Genomic DNA, 27229 nt, shown 5'->3' with positions numbered 1-27229 from the left:
AACTTTTTAAAATCTTTTGCCCATAGTTGTGTTGTTGTTTTGTTTTACTAATTATTGAGTTTTGAGGGTTCTCTATATACTGTATTCTGGATACAAGCCTTTTATCAGATAAATGATTTGCAAATATTTTCTTCTTTTTTTTGGCGGGGGGGTGGGGCACACCGCAAGGCATGCGGGATCTTAGCTCCCCAACCAGGGGTCGAACCCGTGACCCCTGCAGTGGAAGCACGGAGTCTTAACCACTGGACCGCCAGGGAAGTCCTGCAAATATTTTCTACCAGGATTCAGTTCACCTTAACAGCGTCTTTTGAAGAGCATACATTTTTAATTTTGAAGTCCAACTTGTCAGTTTTTGTTTTTATGAATCATGCTTTTGGGGGTTATTTAATAAATCTTTGCCTAACCCAAGGTCATGAAGATTTTCTCCTGCTTTCTTCTACACATTTATAGTTTTAGAATTTACGCTTAAGTCTGTGACCTCTTTTGAGTTAATAAGGTGTGGATTATTATGTCTTCAAATATTTTTTCTTCCCTATTCTCTCTCCTTTCCTTCTTTGATTCCAATTACATAAATGTTAGACTTTTAGATGTTGTCACACAGATCCCTGAAGGTCTGTTCTTTCTTTTTCTTTTTTCTTCTCTGTTCTTCAGACTGAGTAATTTCTGTTGCTGTATCTTCAGTTTAATCGACTCTTCTTTCTCTCCAACTTTGCATTAAGCTCATCCAGTGAATTTTTAAATTGAGATATTGTATTTTTAAGTTCTGGAATTTCCATTTGCTCCTATTTTTTATGATTTCTATTTCTCTGCTGAGATTTCTTTCGTGTTCCTTCATTATAAGCATGTTTTCTTTTACATCCTTGACAGTGGTTACAATAGCTGCTTTAAAACCCCTGTCTGCTAAATCCAACATTTAGGTCATTTTGGGGTTAGTCCCCACTGATTGACTTTTCTCTTGATTATAGATTATCCTCATGTTTTTTCATACCTCCAGTAATTTGGGATATTTCTTGGACATTTTTATTGATAGTTGTAGAGAGTATAGATTCTGTCATAGTTCTTCAGAGAGTATTTTTTTTAACAGGCGATTAATTTGGCTGGACTTAAATTCCAAACTATGTCTCCCCTTTACTTGGTTATATCTGAAATCTCTGTTCAGTATTTTAGGCTTAGCCGCTGCTTGAAGTCGCTCCACACATGCCTAACTCGGAGGTAAGATAGAGATTTGGGTAGAGATTATATACAGAATTGGGGCTTCTCCTCTCTGGTTTTCTCCTTTCCTAGATTTTCTCTCTCACTTTCTAACTACTATGGTCACTCCAAACTTTGTCCTCTGATTTTCAACCAAATTAGACTGAGAGTTTCTCTCCAAGTTTTAGCCACTGCAAATGGTGCCAATGGGGTCCTACCCTCAAGCTAAAAGCCATAAAAAAAAAATGGGAGGCTCACCTAGTGCCATCTCTTTCTTCCATATAGACCCCTCTAGTTTCTGCCTGCCTTTAGCTGCTTTCCAGTGCCTTCAGGTAGCTGTTTTTTTAAAAAATATTTTGTCCGGGGACTTCCCTGGCAGTCCGGTGGTTAAGACTCCACACTTCCACTGCAGCGGGTGCAGGTTCAATCCCAAGTCAGGGAACTAAGATCCTGCATGCCACACGGCATGGCCAAAAAAAAAAAAAAGAGAAAAAAATTTGTCAAGAGCTTTTAGTTATTGTCTGTTAAAGGATTTGCTTAACAGGAGATAGCTGGCCTTTACTGGAAGTAATTTTATATTTTTAATTTTGTATACTTTAAGAGGTTCCTCCACATTGTATAAGCTTCAGGCCCATGAAACCTGCATCTACTCCTGCCTACAAGGCTACTTCCTGGGATCTCATGCTGTGTTAGGAGAATGGTGGTGACATTGAGAATAAATTCTCAGTACATATCAATAGTAACCTGTTCACATATCAATTCCCATAGCATTCCAAAAAGCTGATGCAGAGGGACTTCAGACCAGCATGGTTCTGTCTGTTAATATCTGGCAGAGGAGATCATTTTTCCCCCCATCCTGCTTTGAACTTCTGCAGCATTTTGTGGTCTTCTAGATTTGCTGCACTTCAAACAGGGACAACTCTTCATTTTGGTCCAGCTATCTCATTTTGTCATGCAAAAAATTAGGTCCAAAAACGGGCAGCACCTCATGTAAAATATTAGTGATGATTGGGGGAGTAGAGGCAGACCCAGGTGTCCTGAAGCCCTATCCAGTCACATTATTTGGAGCACTACCATGCCCATCACAGCACTTACCTTACTCTATTTTTTATTATGGTCAATTATAGACTATACACCATTTCTCAAAGTTTTCCTCTGAGGTTTTCAGGTCTCAGCTCTAATATCAGCACCTCAGAGAGTCCTTTCTTGAACCTTCAATTGAAAGAAGTTCTCCTAAGCACTCTCCATTCATGTCCCTCTGTTTTACTGCTTTTATGATATTTACTATATGAAATTACCTACTTTATTCTTGTTTATTGGTTTATACCCCACTTAGTAGAATGTAAGTTCCATTAGGTCAAGAGTCCTCTCTGTCTTATATACCATATCCATACCATATAGACCAGAGCCAGGATTTAAGTAGTTGTTGAAGAAAGTATCAATATTTATTGACCGAATGAACTAGAAAATGAATGAATGAAGGTACTGCTAATGGTAGAGGGAAATTCATGGCTTTCCCCAGATCCTGGGGATGAGGCTTACCACAAGTGTAAACTTTCTTTGGCATATTTTAGCCTTGACAGTTATTTCAAATTTTTCATTTAAATTATACGTTCAGGTCCATAAAAGTAGTTACTATCATGTAGTTTAGGGGAACCCATTAGTTATGTCTTTTGGTGGAGGAAAAATAAAAGACATCCATCTAAACAACTCTTCTATGAAGTGGCGCTTAGTGCATTTTTTTTTCAGTCTTTTTACAAATGAGCCAACGGGGGGTTGGTGTTTAAGTAATCACCCATAAAGTTGTAAATGGGAATTTCACCCTTAAAATGAAATACAGCCAATACCTTTCTCCTCTAACTATATAAAACTTTTGGAAGTTGGAGACAAGACTATAACCTTCTGGCTTGTGTGTTTATTCTCTTTCTCTTCTAATTAGTAAACATGGCCATTAGGTGGATCATGAATGAATATACTCTCAGAACCTTTTAGAAACATTCTGTATTATTTTTCACTAAGCAGCCCTCTGTGTTGTCCAAATTTTTTTTGCCATGTGATATTACCTATTAATTTTTTTTTAATTTTCAAAGAATCACTCAGTGTTTGATGATGTGCCTATGTATTCATTGACAAGGAAAGCAATTCAAAATAAATTTTGAGATTAAAACACAGTTCCATCTATACGTAAATATACACATTTAGATAGATGACGATTTTAAACAAAGTAATGACTTCTCTGGAGACAATTTTTCTTTTTTGCTTCTATGTATTGTCTAAATTTTCTGCATTGGACATGCAGTTACTTATATAACAGTGAGAATCACTCAAAATGTTTTTCATTCTACGCCCATAATATATGTATTTGTTTACAAAATAACATTCCTTTTCCTCATATTAACCTTGCTATAGCTCAGTAGAAGCTCCCTTAGGGGCAGGAAAAGGAAAAAAAAAAAGTACAAATGCTAATGTTCACTTTAGTGACAGGTTTGGAGGAGGAAAATATTGAAAAGTCAATTATTTGGATAATCCATGGCTTTCAGTTGTTTACACTCTCCTCTGCTACTAGTTCCACTCAGAACTGGAAGCTGAGTAAATGAAATTTGGCAGTGTGCAGTCTGTGCCTGAGGTTCAGATTTTTAGGTCTTCCTCCTAAAGGTGAGATTTCGTCTTTCAGGGAAATGCTTGAAAAATGTTTGCTGTCAAGTGATGTGACGGTAGTTTAGTAGCAGGCAATTTGTTGCAATGGTTTGGGATTGAAGAGACCGTGTAGGTAAGTTCTTTTGCATGAGCTCTTCAACCCACTGGAGGATGTACAATATACGAACAGGATTGTCCCACTCTTCTTTATAGGCGCCGGGATACTGCGGGCAACATTTTGAAATTATTGGATTAGCTACCAGCCTTTGGATAAAGACATCTCCTTCACCAAAGACTTAGGGAGAAATAGCATGAGGCACAGTTTTAATATTTTCATCTTTTCAAAATGGACCAAGAAATGCTTCCCTTACGACTTTCTCCCGCCACAAAGTTCAAATAAAGAGCGGTAAAACCCTTCTTCCGCTTTTCTCTGTGGGCGAGAGTTGACGGACGTAGGTTTCTACCAATTGTACGAGGCCTCCTCGAGCGTGGTCCCGCCTAGTCCGTTTACGAAGGATCAGCCAATGAGAGCGCCGCTGTTTCAGCCAGTGGCGACCAAAGAAAGAAGAAGAGAGGGTATTGGCCGCCGACTGGGACTGCTGCCCAATAGGAGCAGGCCGAGCCCGCAACTCGGGCTGGCGGATTGAGCTGCTCCGGAAGTGGGTATTGGCGCCAGTCCGGCGAGAGGTTCCCTAAGGAGACGGCAATTGCTGCGGCGGTCCCGCGAGTCTGACCGCGTCCTTCCGGCTTCAGGTGAGGTGGGTGCTTGTCTCTTCCCAGACCTTGGGCCTCTGCTCCGAGATGACTTCCCGGGCTGGGTCCATGGACGCGGGGCCCCGGGACGCCCCACGAGATGGGCTGCGGGGTTGCTGGTGAGGGTGGGGGCGGGGAAGGCAGGAACATCGGGGATCCCGGAAGGAGCCGACTTCGCCGCGGGGTCGGAGTCAAAGGTCCCGGGTTGCTCTCCAGGCAGCCGAGCCTCAGACTCATCATCTGCAAATAACTGCCGTCCCGTGGAGCGCCTTCTACTTGCATCACTTTCAAGTTGAACGAAGGACCTATTCTATCCAACTTTACCTCACAGCAACACTGTGACGTAAACACTTTTATTATCCCCATTTTACAGAGGAGCAAGTCGAATAGGGAACCTCCTAAGGTCCCAGAGGTAGGATGTGACAGAGCAGGGATTTGAACCCAGGTCGGCATGACTCCCCGCCGGCGCCTCTTATTCTTTTAACTGGGAGCCATCATCCCGCCTGGAGCGGACTTTGGTTGAAATCTGAGTGACAAAGCTTGGAAAGATTACGGGAGGTCTAGGACCAGGCTGCTCACGGCCTGGGTGAGCGGGGGTTGCAGCCGACGCACCGCTGCTCAGCCCCAGGCCTGGAGGGATTTGTGTTTCCCCACGTTGATTGGGAAGCTTTGCTCCAGGATGACGCTGGTTAGAGAACTTTCTGCCGGGATAAGCATGTTCTGTATCTCTCCTGTCTCTCTCTGTCAATATCGGGTGCTAATATGTTCTTAGTTGTTGGGGGATTTTTGGTTGGTTTTGTGTTTTTAGGTGGATGGTGGGTAATTAAGTAAATATTTAGCATCTGCTCTGTACTTTTTGCTGTGTAGGATACACCGATGAATCAGGTTTGGATTCGGCTCTGGGCCTTTCACGTCTTATCAGAACTGGTTTTTCTCTAATCAGATCTGGCATATGATGGGAAGAAATTTCACTTTTTAATATTTAACCATACTGAGAAGTGCACAGAATAATTTTTAAAAGACCCGTGCATTCACCACCCAGATCTAGCAAATCTTGGCTTTGACTTTTTGATAGAATTCTTTTTTTTTTTTCCCTTAAAAAAAAAATTCTGTATTCAAAGCCTCATGTGTACCTCTGCACCCTTCCTCTCCTGAATTTGGTATTTTTCATGCCTGGGCTTGTTTTATACTATCTTATATCTATAAATCCATATAGTAGTGTGGTTTTGCATATTTTATAAGTGTCCTAAAATTGGAATTAATAATGGAGGTTGTTCTGTAACTGATGTAATTTTTGAGGAAATTTACGGTGTTGGGGTTCTTAGAAGAGAGTTTATGGTTACATCTTGACCAGAGGTTTTGTTTCACTTTCTTCTCCATTTTGAGTTCTCTCATTCTTTTTTTTTTTTTAATTAATTTATTTATTTTTATGGCTGTGTTGGGTCTTCGTTTCTGCGCGAGGGCTTTCTCTAGTTGTGGCAAGTGGGGGGCACTCTTCATCGCGGTGCGCGGGCCTCTCACTATCGCGGCCTCTCTTGTTGCGGAGCACAGGCTCCAGACGCGCAGGCTCAGTAGTTGTGGCTCACGGGCCTAGCTGCTCTGCGGCATGTGGGATCTTCCCAGACCAGGGCTCGAACCTGTGTCCCCTGCATTGGCAGGCAGACTCTCAACCACTGTGCCACCAGGGAAGCCCGTTCTCTCATTCTTGTACTTCAGTTAATCAAGTATTCTAGCTTGAGCTTTTAATATTATTATTATTTTTTAACTGTCTTTTGTTTTCTGAAAGAGTTACTCAGGTTTATCTTCCAGTCCTTCTATTAAAGCATTTACTTTGGCTGTAAATTTTCTTTTCTAAGAGCTCTTTCTTGTTTTCTGATTTAATCTTTTTTTCCTTGGCATTCTTTTAAGTTTGGATTTGTTTCTTTATTTATTTACTTATTTCTGTTTCTTGCATTGTATTCCTTTCTTCTCTCCGAGTTTCTTCTCTTTGTCTGCTTTGGTCTCTTTCTCATGTTGGAGGCTTTTCTTGAATGTCAGTTGTTCTTTGACTATTTGTTCATTTTGAGGAGAGACCCCAGAAAACTGATTGGAAGCTCTGTATGAACGACTGAACCTTACCAACCAATGGACTTTTACTGTTAGATGTACGGGCAGAGACCCAGCCATTTTCTTGAGAGTCAGAGCTGTCAGTATTTACAGATCTTTCCTCTTGAGCTGGTTTTCTCTAGGGAACAATCCTGTAATCTCCTGCCTTGAGGCATAGAGAATGTATGTAAACCAGAATATTGCGTTCTGGATTTGTGCAACCGGGGAGAAGGGTTGGAAGTGTCTCACACTTGTGAAAGTTTGTAGACTTTCACTTAACTCTTTGTTTTCACTGCTGGTCTTAAGTCTGTCTGGTTCAAACCTCCAGTTGTCTGCAGCATAGGGGGAGGGGTTTTTTGATTGTTTGCCTGAGGGACAGATTAACTACTTTCACAGCCTTTCCATCTCCGTCTTACAATGCTGTCTTCTTTGGTACGTGGTTTTTACAGTCCCCTCAGTGGAAATTAGCTTGCTTCTTAACAGCACACAGTCCTACCAGTTATCAGTCCGAAAAACTGATTTGTGTGTCTCATACTCTCTTTGCCTTGTACTTGTGGATCCACTACTTCAGTAGTTCAGTCCTCTTATTTTATCGATCTATTTTTTTAATTAATTAATTAATTTTTTATTTATTTATCCTGTGCACGGGCTTTTCTCTAGTTGCAGCGAGCGGGGTCTACTCTTGGTTGCGGTGCACGGGCTTCTCATCATGGTGGCTTCTCTTGTTGCAGAGCACGGGCTCTAGGCACGCGGGCTTCAGTAGTTGCAGCATGTGGTCCCTAGAGCGCATGGGCTTCAGTAGTTGCAGCACACGGGCTTCAGTACTTGTGGCTTGCGGCCTCTAGAGCACAGACTCAGTAGTTGTGGCGCATGGGCTTAGTTGCTCTGCAGCATGTGGGATCTTCCTGGACCGGGGATCAAACCTGTGTCTCCTGCGTTAGCAGGCGTATTCTTAACCACTGTGCCACCAGGGAAGTCCCTAGATCTATTTTAAAGGATAGTGCTGTGATCACATGACTTCATGTTTTCAAAGGGCAAACAGGAAAAACTGGTTTATAGTACTTATTTTGGAAAAAAAAATCGAACAAAATCATCTCTTTAAGTTTTCCCAGTTTTGCCAAGAATGATCTTAAACAGAAATATTAAAGAACAGATATGATTAGATAAAACATGTCTTATAGCTGATATATTTTACTAATACTTACAAATATTGTTTTCTCAGTGATGGCTCATGAAACAATGAAATATGATCTTCAGGTGCAGTTAGATCATGGTGCTGCACAACAGCCTGCTCCTCCTGAAGTGGTCAGTGGTCAAGGGGGACCACCCCTGCTCCAGCCTTCTCATACTGAGGTGGTCAGCAGCCAGGAAGGACCACCCCTGTTTGAGCCTGCACCTGCTGCAGTGGTCAGCAGCCAGGGGGGACCACCCCTGCTCCAGCCCTCTCCTGATGAAGTGGTCAGCAGCCAAGAGGGACTGCCCCTGCTTCAGCCTGCTCCACAGGTGTCCATTGATGTGACAGAGGAGCTCCCAGGAGAAGAGACTGTGGAGAACATCAATCCAGGAGTTTCAGAGGAACGTAGGCAGGAATCTGGTGCTAACCACACTGCCCAAGTATCTTCATTGGATTCAACGAACGGCTTCATCAATGGGCTGCGGAGACTTCATGGCATGCTGGAAATCCTGAGACCAACTTTGGAACACAGGGTGGGGCCATTGAGAACTAGGAGGAGGAGGAGTTCTGCTTCACAGAGGGCAAGAGCTGGAGGGTCTCACAGGACAAACAATGCCAGGTAAATATATGTATAAACAGTAGGATTAGTGCCAGGTTGGGAATTGTGAACCTTAGGCCCTGATCGTAGCCCCAGCATTGTGACTTGGCAAGTCAGGTGACCTTTCTGAACCCCCGTTACCTCATAAGTCAGATGAAAATAAAAGTGCTTGCCTTATTTACTTCACAAAGTAATGGAGGGGATAAGTTACACTGATATGTTTTGAAAACTCGGTGGTAGTTTGTTGGCAGCGTTTTCTGTAGAGGCTGCTGGCTTTTCTTTAGATCATTTGTCTCTTGTACATTAAAAAAATATTTACTTTCAAGGCTACTCCACTCGCCCAAGTTTCATTGTTCTCCACTAGTGGTGCAGTAGATTTCAGAAGATGGGGCAGGCTGGATTTAGAGAAGCCTTGTGAAAAGTAGAGTGTGAATTAATTTAGAGCTTATCTGACTAAGTGAGAAACATTCTAGCCCTCCTCACCTGATACTGTGTTGTAGAGTTAAAATAATTTTCTTCCATAGGTTTGGTTTGAATTTGCCTCTTGAAGGGCTTAGCTGTCAAGTCTTTGTGACAGAGTTATTAAGAAGAATAACAATTGTCTATGCCTTACCTGTTTTTTAAACTTCCTCCAGCTTTTTTTGAAATACTTTGTTTCACATTTGGGCTTCTAAGTACCTTCATAATGTTGAAAGAGATTGAATTCAACCTTTTCATTTTAAATATGAAGGAAACTTGGACCCTGAGAGAGTGGTTTGTTCAGGGTCTCATAGTGACAGCACAGAGGAGGTTAGAGCTGGCTTCAGTCAGACCTGTTTGTTTTCTAACACTGAAAATAATGAGGTGACAATAAAAAGTGGTAGCTGGGCCATCTATTACTTATGTTTTACAAATGAGGAAGATGATGGGGTGATTTGTGTTTTGACTGGGATAACTCTGGAACTGGACTGTACCTTCTGATTCTGGATTTCAGCATCCTTTTCCATGGATCCTGCTGATTACTGTATCAGGGCCTGCTATTACTGTGGCTTCAGTCTCTGTAATGCCTGGTCACTGCTGGATGTGATCCATCAGGGGTGAGGGGTGCCCAGTTCTGTGTTGACAAGAGTTGCAAATGCATGCTACTCTGTTTATTTTAAGATGCCGTTACTCGGATTTGAAAGCAAAGTAGGATTTCATACATTTGTGTCATAGGTGAAGGTACCTTGTAGTGCACTTGGGGACCCTGTTGAAGTAAGGGGCTGAGAGTTGAGAGTGGTGTCCCCAGAACTGTCAAGAGGCCTCTTGCAGTAGTCCTCACGCTTGGTTGTTCATCCACTCATGAGCAAGTCGGGAGTGGAGATTGCTCTTGGTTGGGACTTTTGTGTTAACCAGTTCACAGGAGACTGACACTTATAAACCAGATGCCAATTTACAGAGAAAATTAGAAACACCACAGAGACCAAATCTCTTGTTGGCATGGTCAGCATGATTCTCCTAGGGGATGCTGCCACACAGAAGCCAGACTCTAATCAGAAAATAGCTTGATGTGTTGTAGAATCTCTGCTCAGGGACTGAGCTACAGAATTTAGATGTTAAATGATGTCAGTTAAGCTATTTGACTGACGGTCATATGTTTGTCCTCCACAAAGAGAATAAACCTTAAAGGCAAGGGATTATGCAGTTCAGTGGAGAGAGAACATGGGATTCTGGAGCTAGATAAATGTGGGCGTTAAAAATTTTTTTTTCCTTTAAATTGTGTTGTAAACAAATTCCACACTAAATTCACATAAAAGTCTGAGCTTTTCCAGGACTCATTGCTTATACCTTCTGAATTTCTTGAGGTGAATTTCTTATTATGGTGTTTGGCATTACTCACCTGACAGACCATTCCTGGGCCAGGTGCTGAGAGCCTGGGCCAAGGTGAGCAGCTTTTGCCTCAGACTCCACCAAGAAGCCAAAATTGGGGAACCTGCATAGTGGGATATTTTCCCAACTACTTCTCAGCCAAGGTCACAAACTCCTTTCCTGTTTCTTTGTTTGAGGCTGCTTGATTCTGACAGCCAGCATCATCACTTATTCATCAAATACTTGTAACACTCCACTATGTGGGACTGAACTTTTGCCTTGGAGATACATTGGTGAACAGGACAGATCAGGGTACCTTTTCTCTTGGAGCTTATGGAATCTAGGACTACAGAGGGTAAGCAAGGGGCAAGAACTTACTATACTGTTATTTAATGCAGAGATGATAAGTGCAGGAAAAAAGGAGAATTTCTTGGGTTCCAAGACTGCACTCCTAGCACTGCCTCCCAGATGCTCTTCATAGTTTCTCTTTATATGTCCCCACCTGACCTTAGAAATGCCTAGTTTGCTATGTAAAAGCAATATTGATGAGTGATTTTTTAAAAAATAGTCAATCACTTAATTTTTTACTGGTTTCTATGCAGAATGCTATTGATATGCATGTAATAGCCTAACTTTATTATGTATTTCATTTGGTTAAAATGTTTCTTAGAAATACTGTTCTTATATTCTTATTCTCATGAGTAGCTATAGCTGCTGTTCATGCACAGTTCATAAAATAAGTTTGTAAACTTGGTTAGCATTTTTTTGAAAAGGAAACCTGAGTGACATCAGTGAAACGGCAGAGTAAGGACCTCAGAAATTCTCTCCGTAAAATCATTGAAACAACTGGCAACATTTATCAAAATCAACTTTTTCAGTACTCTGGAAATTAACCAAATACTTGTAGCAATTCAGTGAGTGATTCATAAAGAAAACCAGCTGAATCTCAGTAAGAACTGTGAGCTTGTGGCATTCCCTATTCCCATCGCTCTCTTCAGCTTCATAGTAGTCTTTTTTTTTTTTTTTTTATTTTTTTTTTTTTTTTTGGCTGCATTGGGTCTTAGTTGCAGCATGTGGGATCTTTCATTGCGGCACGCGGGCTTCGTTGCCCCACAGCATGTGGGATCTTAGTTTCCCGACCAGGGATCGAACCCATGCTCCCTGCATTAGAAGGCTGATTCTTAACCACTACTATGGAGGGACTTACTATGAAGTCCCTCCATAGTAGTCTTTTTTTTTTTTTTTTTCCACACACACACACTGTATTTTATTTTTACAAGAGATAAATAGACTGACACCAAGCATTGTACATGGATGACCACAACAAAAGCAACAATGATTGCAATTACCAAACATGAAACACACTCATACTATGTCATAATATTGACATTCAGTCCAGTAATCCTTCACTGTAACAGCTCCTTTACTTTGCAGTGAAAATTGATTTGTATATTCTTTGCCTCTGAGTCCTTGTGGGATTTTTTTTTTTTTAAATTCAGACAGAAAGTCACACAAATTATACTCATCCTCATCAGTTCACTCAGTCCCATGTAATTAATTTTTTTTTCATCTTGATCTTTTGTTAGCACTTTTATGAGTTCATCAGTTTTCATTAGAGTTCTGAAAATGCTTATTCATTCAGTTCAGCAGTACAGTCAGTTACCAGAAACCTGTACTTGTCAGAGTCTTTTCCATGAATTTCTTGAAGATGAAACCCTTTTATAGGAACATATTTGCAAAATCATCAGAGTACACCCAGAACTGTCTGTAAATGACAAAAGACTTAAAAATGACCACGGTTAAAGATTTGATGAAAGTTCATAATAATGCAGTTGACAAGAAAATTAGTTATTTCTGAGATATACATTTTAAAGTAATAACTAGGATTATTACTTATAACATTATACCAGAACATATAAGATTTTTAGAAATTTCATGCAAATTTCATCCATAGTAGTCTTGAAAACTAAATGCCTGCAATCACAATGAAAAGGCAGCAGCCTGGAAGCAACTAGAGAGAGTAGAATGGAATTGGAGGTCCTTCAAAGCCTCATCCCCAGAGAATTCTCTTTCTTTGACCTGTTTGTTGGTTTCCTGGAAGATCCCACTTGAAAGGCAATCCCTGGCTTGTCCAGTTCGAAAATTCTAAAGCCTTTTCCCCAGGGTCTGCCTGTGGCAGTGGATGACCATTGGGGCAAACATTAGACTAACCAAAAAGCTTAAAAGGAAAAGGTGGAGAATGAGATCTTCCTATGGGGTTTTGAAAAGTTCTGACATATTGCTGGGAATCTAGAAGGCCACATACATGCCCAGGGCTGTGTGCAGCTGGGCCCACAATCAGGAAAGACCTAGGAAGGCACTAAGCTCTCAACTCTGGCTGACCTTGAGGCTCTGTGGAAGCAGGAAATGAAGGCTAAGGCAGAGTTGTCACCTGCCTGGCTGATTATTGATGATGTGTCCCAACACACACATCAAGTCCCTCAGCAAAGACTGGGAGGTAGATACTGATTCCAAGTGTTTTGAAATCTCTATCTAGTCATGAACTGAACACCAAGCTAACCAAACAGAAACTTCAGTGGCCACACACAACAAAGAATGCAAACTTTATAGAATTACTTCAGAAAAGTCACTAAACCAATAGTAATAGCTATAAGAAATAGCAACAACAACAAACCCTGGGAATGGGTGAAATCTCATTTCCAGAGTTACCACATTATATTATTTGAAACGTCCAGTTTTCAAGAAAAAATAAGACATGTAAAGAAAGTATAACCAATGCACAGGAAGAAAAAATAGAAACTGTACATGAAGAAGCCAAGATGTTGGACTTACTAGACCAACTTTAAATCTGCTATTTAAATATATTCAAGAACTAAAGCAAAGTATAAAACAACAAAATAGACAATATCAATAAAGAGACTGAAGTTATAAACTGTACAAAATAGAAATACTGGAGTTGACACAGTAAATGGAAAAAAATCACTAGAGAGCTCAACAGCAGGTTTGAGCAGGCAAAAGAGAGAACTTTTGTCCTTCTTTGACATTTTTGACTTGAAAAGTGGCTTAAAATAAGAGGTGAGACAATGATGACCATAGCCAGGCTTCATACCTTCAAAAGACCTTGGTCTTAGTAGCTGCAGCAGCAGAATCCCATGAGGCCATATTTGATCAATAGGGCCCTTTTTTGTCTTGCCCACTCTCTTTTCAACCCCCTAATATCAGCAGACAAATTGCTGAGTCAGCCCTCCCTCCCTCCCCCCCCTTCTTCCTTTATATTAATGAGTCATGTCTTTAAAAGGTATTGACAAAAGAAATGCCAGTAAAGTAGGATTAGCTTTTAGCAGAGGGGTCAGGCTTCAGTGTGGGCTAATGGAATACTTGAGTTGAAAGAGCATGTCTAGTCCAGTCAGCACCTGCCTGAATCTCTATTCCTACTTCAGTGTTCAAAGGCAGCATTTAATGGCCTGGTGATGCGTTAAAATGACTAGGATTTACCTCCAAAATACTGTGGATTATTCTTGTGATGATGGTATGTTGTACAAGAATTTTGTTGTCTTTCTGCATATATAGGTTGAGAACACCGTTGGATGCTTACTTTCAAGTGAGCAGGACGCAGCCTTATTCGCCAGCCACCTCTTATGATTCAGAGACTAGGAATCCTGTTTCTGAAGACTTGCAGGTATCAGGTAGTTCTGACAGTGACAGCTCCACAGAGTATGAAGAGGGAGTTGTCCAGGCAGAGGAACCTGGAGCTGTTGTTTTAGAAGGTGAGTGTTTTATCCAGATTTGATTCACAAGGTCAACATCCAGAAAGCTTAGACTCCAGAAGGCTAGAAACTCTAGACTTGTGTTTTGATACTTTCCCTTTTCACCCCAGATATCATAGATTAATGCTTTATAGTACAGAGCTTTCACTGGCCATAACTATATAGAGAGGATTTGATCTGGCTTGCAATTTAATGTGATTTGTGACCCATTGAGTTGGTCACTTTATAATGGCATTTTACATTCCCTTTCGTTTTCTTAGACAATTGAGAAGGAAGTAGATTATTTAAAAGAAAAGCTTCATAAATTCAGCACCCTGTCTAGTCCAGTACTTTTTAAGTCCTAGTGTAATGTTACGTGTTGTGCAAGTGGAACTTTATTTAACAGTAGATGGGCAGAGACCCTTAAGCATATGCTTGTATTAAAAAACTCTCTGGGGACTTCCCTGGTGGCGCAGTGGATAAGAATCCTCCTGCCAACGCAGGGGACATGGGTTCAAGCCCTGGTCCGGGAAGATCCCACATGCCGCGGAGCAACTAAGCCCGTGTGCCACAACTACTGAGCCTGTGCTCTAGAGCCCGCGAGCCACAACTACTGAGCCCGCGTGCTACAACTACTGAAGCCCGCGAGCCTAGAGCCTGTGCTCCGCAACAAGAGAAGCCACGGCGATGAGAAGCCCGCACACCGCAACGAAGAGTAGCCCCCACTCGTTGCAACTAGAGAAAGCCCACGCGCAGCAACGAAGACCCAACACAGCCAAAAATAAATAAATTTATAAAAAAAAAAAAAAAAAAAGAATCTGCCTGCCAATGCAGGGGACACGGGTTCGATCCCTGGTCTGGGAGAATCCCACGTACTGTGGAGCAACTAAGCCCACGAGCCACAACTACTGAAGCCCACACACTAGAGCCTGTGCTCCGCAACAAGGAAAGCCACCACAAGGAGAAGCCTGCGCACCACAATGAAGAGTAGTCCCCAGTCGCCACAACTAGAGAAAGCCCGTGCGGAGCAACAAAGACCCAACGCAGCCAAAAATAAATAAAATTAAATCTTTACCCAAAAAACAAAAAACCTATCTGATACCCTACACTGTGGTCTTCTCACACTAAAGGGAACCAAGGCTTGGAGAAATGGCTTTCCAGGTCTGTGATAGGAAGTATACATGATGGGCCTAGGGCATTTTATTGTGCTGGAAAGCAAGGAAGCCGTCTGAGTCTTACAGAGTTACGTCAGTAGGCACAGGCACAACCTTGAAAGAGATCCTACTGGCCTAAGTTGGGACAGTTTGAACATTAAAAAGAATAATGAATGTATTCTTAGATTACAGATTGAAATACATCAAATCTGTGTGAATCTATAAATTCATAATTGTGCACTTTTTAAAAAAAAAAACCTTACTTATCACCATCATAAGTTATTAGAGTCCTAACTCATTGCTCTGAAAACTGTTGAATAAAGGATTAAGCATTTATCCTGCCTTTCCTATATGAACTGTATTCAGGAAACCAAATAGTTGATGGAGAAGGTCTTTTAAGTGTTTGTTTTTAACACTTTTTTTTTTAGAGTAGTTTATGGTTCACAACAAAACTGAAAGGAAGGTAGAGAGATCTCTCTTATACACCTGCCCCCCTCCCTCCCCCACACATACATGCATTGCCTCCCCATTATTGGCATCATTCACCAGAATGGTGCATTAGTTACACACTGTAATCACTCAAAGTGTTTGGTTTACCTTAGGGTTTACTGTTGGTGTTGCACATTCTATAAGTTTGGACAAATGTATAATGACATACATCCATCATTATAATATCATATACAGTATTTTCAGTGCCCTAAAGATTCTCTATGCTCTGCCTATTCTTCCCTTCCATGCACCCCCCTAAGGAAGTTCTTTTTAATAGAAAAATTCCAGCTAGTAATTGTAGCATGAATGATAGGGGGAAAAATTATCATTTTGTGACTCCTAATGAATTGATGTATCTAGTCAAAGATCATCAGTGACTCTTAAAACCATTAGGTTGGAAGGTTGGTGGGAGTCTTTTTAATAGAGGGACCAGGCTGACACCACCGGAACCCATTTATCAATCTTAGCATTTCAGAAAGTGAAACCATTATATGTGCCTCTTGATGTGCTGCAATCAGAAATGTCCAGGGCTTCCCTGGTGGCACAGTGGTTAACAATCCACCTGCCAATGCAGGGTACACGGGTTCAATCCCTGGTCCGGGAAGATCCCACATGCTGCAGAGCAACTAAGCCTGTGCGCCACAACTATTGAGCCTGCGCTCTAGAGCCCGTGTGCCACAACTACTGAAGCCCACACACCTAGAGCCCGTGCTCCGCAACAAAGAGAAGCCACCGCAATGAGAAGCCCACGCATCACAACGAAGGGTAGCCCCCGCTCTCCACAACTAGAGAAAGCCCGTGTGCAGCGACAAAGACCCAACACAGCCAAAAATTAATAAATTAATAAATTAATTAGTTTAAAGAAAATGTCCACACCACCTAGCAAGTACTGTTGCCCCCCCATAAAAACCCTGAATGACCTTGAGATTCTAGATATAATAAACAGTTTAGGCAGTTTACAGGAAGGAAATAAAGGAACAAGGTGAGCGATAACTCAAAAATGCAGTCATTCAAATCTAAAATGTAAGACATTCTACAAATGGAACATCTAGGAAAAGGCCTATACATATCTGAAAATCTAATATGTTGTAAAGGGAATATCACATATCAGTGGGGAAAAAATAGACTTATAATTAATATTATTGTTAAAACTGGATAGCTGGGCTTCCCTGGTGGTGCAGTGGTTGAGAATCTGCCTGCCAATGCAGGGGACACGGGTTCGAGCCCTGGTCTGGGAAGATCCCATGTGCCACGGAGCAACTAGGCCCGTGAGCCACAACTACTGAGCCTGCGCATCTGGAGCTTGTGCTCCGCAACAAGAGAGGCCGCGACAGTGAGAGGCCCGCGCACCACGCTGAAGAGTGGCCCCCACTCGCCGCAACTAGAGAAAGCCCTCGCACAGAAACGAAGACCCAACACAGCTATAAGTAAATAAATAAATAAATAAAATTTTTTTAAGCAAAGTGTTAACTCTTTTAAAAAAAAAAAAAACAACTGGAAAACAAATTTGGATTCGTTCCTCATACTATAAACCAGGATATAAGAGGTCAGAGATCTAGTGTGGAAAATGAAACTGTTTAGTATTAGAGGAATACATGAGTGATAAAATCTAGGAGTAAGGAGTACTTCAAAATATAGAAGAAATATAAGAAAATTACATAAAATTAAAAAAAAAAATTATGACAGTAAGCCAGCATAGATACTTTGTTTCCACTTATGTAAAATGTCCAGAAAAGACAAATCTATAGAGACAAAGTAGATTAGTGGTTGCGTAAGGGCTGCTGGTACAAATGGGGAATGATTCTAAATTGGTGTGATGGATATTTTGGGGGTGATAGAAATGTTTTAAAATTGGATTGTGGTAATGGTTTTACAACTCTGTAAATAAGTTTAAAAATATCTTGAGGAAGTAGTTGGTCAAATCTAGGATGTAGGACATTTCACAGGACCAATGACCAGATTTCTCCAACAAATCAGTGACAAAACAGGTGAATTTTAATTTAGAACTTCTCTTAATCAAAAGACGTCACTAAAAGAGTGAAATGGCAACCCACTGACTAGAGAGAACATTCATAATACATATATCCAGAAAAGGGCTTATATCTAGAATACATAAGTAACTTCTACAACCTTATAGAAAAATGGGCCGAAGATTTGCAAAGATACTTCCAAAACAAGATAGCTAAATGGCCAATAAATATATACAGAGACTTGATTAGTCATCAGGGAAATACAGATTAAAACCACAGTGTGGTAACTGATATGCACCCACCGCAACAGCTAAAATTTAAAAGATTGACAATATCAAGTATTGGGAAGGATATAAAGCAACCAGACCTCTCACACAGTACTGGTGGGAGTGTAAATTTTTTTTTTTTTAATGCTGCTTATCAGAGGTTCACTTTATTTATTTTTTTATTGAAGTATAGTTGATTTACAATGTTGTGTTAATTTCTGCTGTACAGCAAAGAGATTCAGTTATACATATATATATGTATATTTTTTTATATATTCTTTTCCATTATGGTTTATCATAGGATATTTATTTATTTATTTATTTTTGGCTGTGTTGGGTCTTTGTTGCTGCACGTGGGCTTCTCATTGCTGAGAATGGGCTCTAAGCGTGTGGGCTTCAGTAGTTGTGGCACGTGGGCCAGTAGTTGTGGCACATGGGCTTAGTTGCTCCGTGGCATGTGGGATCCTCCCAGACCAGGGATTGAACCCATGTCCCCTGCATTGGTAGGCAGATCCTTAACCACTGTGCCACCAGGGAGGTCCCTCTTCTGCCCTTTTTTTTTTTTTTTTTTTTTTTTGCCCATTTTTTGATTGGGTTGTTTTTTTGTTGTTGAGTTGTATGAGCTGTTTGTATATTTTGGAAATTAAGCCCACGTTGGTCGCATCTTTTGCAAATATTTTCTCCCATTCTGTAGGTTGTCTTTTCATTTTGCTTATGGTTTCCTTTGCTGTGCAGAAGCTTGTAAGTTTGATTAGGTCCCATTTATTTATTTTTGTTTTTATTTCTATTGCTTTGGGAGACTGACCTAAGAAAACATTGGTATTTGTTTTGCCTATGATCTCTTCTTAGGAGTTTTATGGTGTCATGTTTTCTGTTTAATTCTTTGAGCCATTTTGAATTTATTTTAGTGTATGGTGAGAGGGTGTGTTCTAACTTCATTTATTTACGTATGGCTGTCCAACTTTCCCAACACCACTTGCTAAAGAGACTGTCTTTTTCCCATTGTATATTCTTGCCTCCTTTGTTGAAGATTAATTGACTGTAGGTGGGTGGGTTTATTTCTGGGTTCTATTTTCTGTTCCATTGATCTATATGTCTGTTTTTGTGCCAGTACCATGCTGTTTGGATTACTGTAGCTTTGTGGTATTGTCTGAAGTCTGGGAGGGTTATGCCTCCTGCTTCGTTCTTTTTCTTCAGGATTGCTTTGGCAGTTCTGGGTCTTTTATGGTTCCGTATAAATTTTAGGATTATTTGTTCTAGTGCTGTGAAAAATGTCATGGGTAATTTGATAAGGATTGCATTAACTCTGTAGGTTGCTTTGGGTAGTATGGCCATTTTAGCAATATTAATTCTTCCAGTCCAAGAGCATGGGATATCTTTCCATCTGTTTGAATCATCTTCAGTTTCCTTTATTAATGTTTTATAGTTCTCAGTGAATAAGTCTTTCTCCTCCTTAGTCAGGTTTATTTCTAAATATTTTATTTTGGGGGGTGTGATTTTTTTTCTTTCTTCTTTTTGGCCGCACAGCATGTGGGATCTTAGTTCCCCAACCAGGGATTGAACTCATGTCCCATGCAGTGGAAGTGCGGAGTCTTAACCATTTGACTGCCAGGGAAGTCCCTTGCGGGTGTGATTTTTAAAAGGTATTGTATTTTTACATCCCCTTTCTGATACTTCATTGTTAGTGTAAAGAAATGCAACCGATTTCTGTATGTTAATCTTGTATCCTGCTACTTTGCTGAATTCGTTTATCAGTTCTAGTAGTTTTTGTGTGGAATCCTTAAGATTTTATATACATAGTATCATATTATCTGCATATAATGACAGTTTTACCTCTTCCCTTCCAATTTGGATACCTTTTATTTCTTTTTCTTGTCTGATTGCTGTGGCTAGGACTTCCAGTACTATGTTGAATAGAAGTGGTGAGAGTGGGCATCCTTGTCTTGTTCCAGATTTTAGCAGGAAGGCTTTCAGCTTTTCACCATTGAGTATTATATTGTCTGTGAGTTTGTCATAAACAGACATGTTTATGACAAAAAACGTGTTCTTTTTTTTTTTTTTTCTTTTGCTGTGCTACATTTACCATCTTTACTAGAACACAGTAACATGGCCTCTGGTACATAGTGTTGCTTTTGATCTGGCATTATTTATTTATTTTTTCTTAACATCTTTATTGGAGTATAATTGCTTTACAATGGTGTGTTAGTTTCTGTTTTATAACAAAGTAAATCAGTTATACATATACATATGTTCCCATATCTCTTCATGTTCTTGTTTTTTGAGGAAGGCATGTATTGCTTGAACTTCCCTGTAAGACCTGCTTTTGCTGCATCCCATAGATTTTGTATGGTTGTGTTTTCATTGTCATTTGTCTCAAGGTATTTTTTAATTTCCTGTTTGATTTCATTGTTGACCCATTGGTTGTTTAGTAGCATGTTGTTTAGTTTCCATGTAATCGTTTTTTTCTCATTTCTTTTTCTGTGGTTGATTTCTAGTTTCATGCTGTCGTGGTCACAAAAGATGCTTGAGATAATTTCTAAAAATATCAATTAAGTCTAACAGTTCTGTTGTATCATTTAGGATCTCTGTTTGCTGTATTGATTTTCAGTCTAGAAGATCTGTCCATTGACGTGAGTGGGGTGTTAAAGTCTCCTACTATTATTGTATTCCTGTCAGTCTCTCCCTTTATGTCTGTTAATTGTGTTTTATGTATTTTGATGCTTCTATATTAGGTGCATATATGTTGACGAGTTAAAATCCTCTTCTTGTATTGATCCTTTTTATCATTAGATAGTGTCCTGTATCTTTCCTTATGGCCTTTTTCTCAAAGTCTATTTTGTCTGATATGAGTATTGTGACCCCCACTTTCTTATCATTTCCGTTAGCATGATATATCTTTTTCCATCCCCTCACTTTCAATCTGTATGTGTGCTTTGCCCTAAAGTGGGTCTCTTGTAGGCAGCATATTGTAGGCTCTTGTTTTTTTTTAATCCAGTCTGCCACTCTGTGTCTTTTGATTGGAGCATTTAGTCCATTGACATTTAAAGTAATTTTTTTTTGTAAGAAATGTACCATTTATTTATTTTTTAATGTTACAGTTTATTATTTTCTCAATTTTTAAAATTTAAAAAATTTATCTTTATTTATTTTTTTTTGGCTCTGTTGGGTCTTCATTGCTGTGCACGGGCTTTCTCTAGTTGCAGCGAGTGGGGGCTACTCTTCATTGCCGTGCGCAGGCTTCTCCTTGCAGTGGCTTCTCTTGTTGTGGAGCATGGGCTCTAGACGCGCAGGCTTCAGTAGTTGCAGCACATGGGCTTAGTTGCTCTGTGGCATGTGGGATCTTCCTAGACCAGGGATCAAACCCCTGTCCCCTGCGTTGGCGGGCGGATTCTTAACTACTGCACCACCAGGGAAGTCCTTAAGGTAATTATTGATAGATAAGTATTTATTGCCATTTTAAACCTTGTTTTCCCATTGATTTTATATTTCTTCTTTGTCCCTTTTTTTCTTTTTGTTTTTCCTTTTGTGGTTTGATTCTTTTTATTATTATTATTAATTTTTATTGGAGTATAGTTGATTTACAATGTTGTGTTAGTTTCTGCTGTACAGCAAAGTGAATCAGTTATACATATACATACATCCACTCTTTTTTAGATTCTGTTCCCATATAGGTCATTAGAGAGTATTGAGTAGAGTTCCCTGTGCTATACAGTAGGTTCTTATTAGTTGTCTATTTTATATATAGTAGTGTGTATTTGTCAATCCCAGTCGCCCAATTTATCCCTTCCCCCGATTATCTTTTGTATTATACTTATGTTCTCTTCTTTTTGGTTTTTGTATATGTTTTTAATTTGTGGTTACCCTGTTTTTCAAGTGTAGTAACCCTTTCCTATATCTGCTTGCCTTAGACTGGTAGTCATATGGGCTCAAATACATTTTAGGAAATTTTTTTTTAAAAATCTACATTTTCTTACTCTTCTCCCCCACATTTTATGATTTTGATATCCTCTTTTACATCAAAACGTAAATTGGTACAAACATTTTGCTAGTATTGTTATAAACTCACTATATATATATAGAACCAGTGGCTCAACAATTTCACTTTTAGGTATATAGCCAAGGAAATGAGTACATGTGTTCATGAACGACATGTACAAGAATGTAATAACACTGTTTGTAATAGGAAAAAACTGAAAACTATCCACAAACCCGTTAGCAGTAGAATGGATAAATAAATGTTATATATTTACGCAGTAAAACACTGTACAGAAGTGAAAATGAACTACAACTCCACACATTAGTACGGAAAAATTTTGCAAAGAATGTCAAACAAAAGTAGCAGAAAGTGGGTAACTCAGATGCCATTTATATACAAAAACAGGCAAAACCAGTAGATGGTGTTAAAATTTAGTAAAGTAGTTACTTTTGGGGGCAAGGTCACCTCCCTGCCTGTCACCCAAGATAAAAGGACATAAGGGTATAAGGGGCACCCTTAGGGTCGTTGGTGATGTTCTGGTTTATAGTTCAGTTTGTGAAAATTCAGTAAAAATATTTATGGTACACTTTTCTGTATGCATATTATATTTCAATAAAAGATTTTTTTTTTAAAAGAGCCAATTTGAAGGGATTCTCTCTGGCCTACGATGGAACAATTTGAGCCTCAAAAAGAAAAATGACTAAAAGTTCCGATTACTATCTTGACCATTAATGGAAGCTGTGAAAGGTTGTTGAGGAACCAGATAGTCTAGGGGTCAGACTGACATCACCTGAACCCAGTATGAGCCTCCTGGTGTACTGCTATCAGAAGCACAAACCTAAGTTTCTTGCTGCCCTTCCTCTTTCCAAAAAACAGAATTGAATCTACAAAAACATCTAGGTTTAACGGCCAGTTTATAGGAAAGGCAGGCAGTGGAGCAGTAAGTAAGGAATACCACAGGAAGCAATCAGCCAAATCCAGGATGTAGGACATTTCATAAGACAAATGATCAAATCGCCCTCAACAAATCAGTGACAAGGAGGGATAGAATAAGTGAAGGAGAATTGTTATAAATGAAAAAGACTTAAGAGACATAACAATCCAAGCTCACTGTTTGGAGACCTTGTTTGGATCCTGATTGGAATAAATCTATTGTAAAGAGCAACTTTAAAGCAATTGGGAGGGACTTCCCTGGTGGTCCAGTGGTTAAGACTCTACGAGGGGCATGGGTTCGTTCCCTGGTTGGGAAGATCCTGCATGCCTCACTATGTGGCCACAAAAAGCAACAACAACAACTGGGAAATTTTGAGTACAAACTGGGTGTCTGGGATGGTATTGAAGGATTATTGTTAACTTTGTTAGATATAGTATTATTAATTTTGTTAGGTATAGTGTTTATGTAAAAAAAAAAGTCCTTATCAGTGAGTGCTACACAAAGTTTTTCCAAGTGAAACCACATTTTAGGGTTTGTTATTAGGAAAGAAAATAATGGGAATGGGGGCTTATTTGGAACAAGATTGGCAAAATATTAATTTTGAAATGGGTGATGGGTACTTGTGGGTTAGTTTACTATTCTGTCTACATTTAAAAATGAATTCATTAGGACTTCCTTGGCGGTCCAGTGGTTGGGACTCCATGCTTCCACTGCAGGAGGCGTGGGTTCAGTCCCTGGTCAGGAAACTAAGATCCCACGTGCTGCACAGCCAAAAAAAAAAAGGATTCATTGATGCTACTTGGGGAAATTGTCATTCCTTTTACAGCAACAGTATCAATTAGAAATGGAAAGCTGTGGTGAGTCAGGCTCTCCTGCTAGCCTCATACCTGACTTATATCTTCTTTTACATATTACCTATCCCATCATTTCTGGAAACGACTTGGCAGAGCAACTAGGAGGTAACGACTTGGCAGAGCAACTAAGAGATATGTCAACAGAGCAAGAAGTTACATGTATCGGTGGAGGAGAGACTCTCCCCAAACAGGTAATATGAACATCCTTTTAAATGAGAGGTTTCGATTTACATTTAAAAAGGCAGCTGCAGATTAAAGTGGAAAGCCCACAGACTTTGTAGGCAAGGGGTCCAGGTGTAGATCCTATACAAGTTACTCATTATTTGTGTGACTGCCTCCCCTTAGGTTTAAAAACATGGGATAGGGGAAGATGTGAGGAGAACTTGTCCTGTCCACCTAACAAGGTTAAGTATCAGTTAAAGTAGTAGATATGAATGCAGTTTATGAACTGTCTGGCAGAAAGATTGCTATGAGATAAAGAGTTTTTATTTTTAAAAATTACAAATATCACTGTCCTTAATCTGAGACTTATTTATACCAACTGTGGACCCTGCCAGTTCCAAAACATCATTGATCCACTTTTTGCAAGTTTCTGTTTTTATTTATTCTCTCTAGAAAAGTTACTCTCATATAAATTTACTTATGTGTATAAATGTTTTTTCTTTATTTATTGAAATATAGTTGATGTACAGTATTCTGTTAGTTTCAAATGTACTGCAAAGTGACTTGACATTTGCATACATTATGAAGTGATCACCACAATAAGTTTAGTAACCATCTGTCCCCATACAAAGTTATTACAATATTACTGACCACATTTTTCATGCTATATATTACCTCCCCATGGTTTATTATTTTATAACTGGAGGTTAGTACCTCTTAATCCCCTTCACCTATTTTGCCATACCCCACTCCCCTTCCCTCTGGCACTCGCCCATTTGTTCTCTGTGTCTGTTAGTCTGAGTTTTTTTGTTTTGTTTTATTTTTCAGATTCCACATGTAAGTGAGATCATATGGTATTTGTCCACACTCCATACTGTTTCCTATAGTGGGTGCACCAATTTACATTCCCACCAACAGTGCATGAGTGTTCCCTTTTCTCCACATCCTCGCCAATGCTTGTTATTTGTTGTCTTTTTGATGATAGCCATTCTGACAGGTATAAGGTGGTATCTCTTTGTGGTTTTAATTTGCATTTCCCTGATAATTAGTGATGCTGAGCATCTTTTTTTATGTGTCTGTTGGCTGTTTCTTTGGGAAAATGTCTGTTCATGTCTTTTGCCCATTTTTAATCAGGTTGTTTTCTTGCTGTTGAGTTGTATGAGCTCTTTGTTTATTTTGGATATTAACCTCTTATCAGATGTATCTTTTGTTAATATCTTCTCCAATTCAGTAGGCTGCCTGTTCATTTTGTTGATAGTTTCCTGTGCTGTGCAAAAGCTTTAGTTTGATGTAGTACTGTTTGTTTATTTTTGCTTGCTTCCCTTGCCTGAGGAGACATATTCAAAAAACAACTGCTAGGACCGATGTCAAAGAGCCTACTGCCTATGTGTTCTAGAAGTTTTATGATTTCAGGTCTTATATTTAAATCTTTAGTCCATTTTGAGGTTACTTTTGTATATGATGTGAGAAAGTAGTCCAGTTTGATTTTTTTGCACGTAGCTGTCCAGATTTCCCAACACCATTTATTGAAGAGGCTGTCTTTTCCCCATTGTCTATTCTTGCCTCTTTTGTCATAAATTAATTGCCCATATAAGTGTGGGTTTATTTCTGGGCTCTCTGTTCTGTTCCATTGATCTATATGTCTGCTTATGTGATAGTACCATGCTGTTTTGATTACTGTAGTTTTGTAGTATAGTTTGAAATCAGGGAGTGTAATATTTCCAACTTTGTTCTTCTTTCTTGAGATTGCTTTGGCTATTTGGAGTTTTGTGTTTCCATACAAATTTTAGAATTATTCTAGTTCTGTGAAAAGTGTTATTCATATTTTGACAGGGATTGCATTGAATCTATAGATTGCCTGGCGGGGGTATGATTATTTTAACAGTGTTAATTATTCCAATCCATGAGCATAGTATATCTTTCCATTTGTTTGTGTTGTCTTCAATTTCTTTCATCAGTGTCTTATAGTTTTCAGAGTACAGGTCTTTTACCTATTCAGTTAGATTTATTTCTAGGTATTTTGTTCTTTTTGATGTAGTTCACAAATGGGATTATTTTCTTAATTTCTCTTTCTGATAGTTCATTTTTAGTGTGTAGAAATGCAACAGATTTCCGTAGATGAATTTTGTATCCTTCAACTTTACTGAATTCATTTAAATGTTCTATTTTAAAATTCACACAAGAGGGATTATATAATATCCTGTTCTGAGACTGGTTCCTTTTCCCCCAACTTACTGCATTTTGGAGAGCCTTTTAGTGTCAGTCCATAAAGTTGAATCTCATTCTTATTGGCAGTAATAGCTGCACAGTGTTTTTACATAGGAATACATTTTTAGTTAACTCTTCCCTTGCCATGTACACTATGGTTGTTCCCTTTTTCTTTCTTTCTTTGTTGTTGCTGTTGCTTCCTAATGAGATCATGCTGCACTGAGCATCTTTGTACTATTGTCTTGGCAAATATTTGTGATTATATTCATGGGATATATTTCTAGCAGAGAGATTGGTATATCAAAGGAAAGATGTATGTATTTTTAGTTTTGATAGATAATGCCAAGTTGCCCTCTGGAAAATTTGTGCCAGTTTCTACTTGCAGCAACAGTATGTAAGCATGCTCATTTCTCCCTCACCCTCAGTGCTTGGTGTCATCAGACATCAATTTATGCCATCTAATAGATGAAAAAGTAAAAATGTGGTCTCTTACTTGAATTTTCATTTCTTTAATTATAAGTGAACACTTACTGACCATTTGTATTTTTGTGTGAGTTGTTTATATCCTTTGTTTTTTTCCTGGTATTTTTTTTTCTTTATTCACATGAGCCAGGTATTTTATAGCTACTTGAATTGATTATGGACCTAATTTCGAATGTATAACAAACGTAATATTCCCTGTTGTTATTTAACTGGGTCACTTCTAGTTTTGTTTTGTTTTAATATCTTCATAAATATAGCTCCTTTTTGTCATTTGAATGAAAGAAAATCAAGAATTTTGTAAGCTCAAAGGGTAATAATATTTTCATGGCTTATATTACCTTTGACCAGATTGCATTCTGGAAAGAATGGGAAGTGATTCATGGGTGTTGGGGTTTTTCTTTGGCATTTTCAATTGCATTTGTATCATTTTTGTGTGATTTTTTGTTAATTTGATAGAGTTTCACATCTTCTTCAAGACTGATTTTGCATTTTCTCTAATTTGAATGTATTCTGGTTTCCACCTAGCAGTCTCCCCAGAAGTCTAATCCTCTTCTAGCTTCTGCTTCTGTGGATGAGGAAGAAGTGGACACTTGCACAATATGTTTGGAACAGTGGACCAATGCTGGGGATCACCGGCTCTCGGCATTGCGCTGTGGGCACCTCTTTGGGTATAAGTGCATTTCTAAGTGGCTCAAAGGACAGGCACGAAAATGTCCTCAGGT

The 27229-nt window shown here is 39.4% G+C and overlaps 1 protein-coding gene across 4 annotated transcripts in view; it reads left to right on the top strand.

Moving 5' to 3' along the window:
- The first annotated feature begins 4502 nt into the window (after nt 1-4502).
- RFWD3 (ring finger and WD repeat domain 3) overlaps nt 4503-27229 on the top strand; it is a 62660-nt gene continuing 39933 nt past the window's right edge. For 2 of the 4 annotated variants that reach the window (XR_005017487.1, XM_036833990.1), the window contains exons 1-5: nt 4503-4581; nt 7889-8459; nt 13836-14032; nt 23748-23845; nt 27033-27227. Coding sequence is in view for 3 of the 4 variants with exons in the window: in XM_036833990.1 (XP_036689885.1) it covers nt 7891-8459; nt 13836-14032; nt 23748-23845; nt 27033-27227 (1059 nt within the window). In the remaining variant the exon portion in view is untranslated. Of the gene's footprint in view, nt 4587-7888; nt 8460-13835; nt 14033-23747; nt 23846-27032; nt 27228-27229 lie in introns of all 4 variants that reach the window. The other 2 variants (XM_036833992.1, XM_036833991.1) reach the window with 2 other exon arrangements.

Source organism: Balaenoptera musculus, chromosome 19, assembly GCF_009873245.2.
Source record: "Balaenoptera musculus isolate JJ_BM4_2016_0621 chromosome 19, mBalMus1.pri.v3, whole genome shotgun sequence".
In the NCBI taxonomy this organism is placed as follows: Eukaryota; Metazoa; Chordata; class Mammalia; order Artiodactyla; family Balaenopteridae; genus Balaenoptera; species Balaenoptera musculus.
Note: the sequence above shows the minus strand (reverse complement) of the source record. Positions and strands in the feature narration are given on the sequence as shown.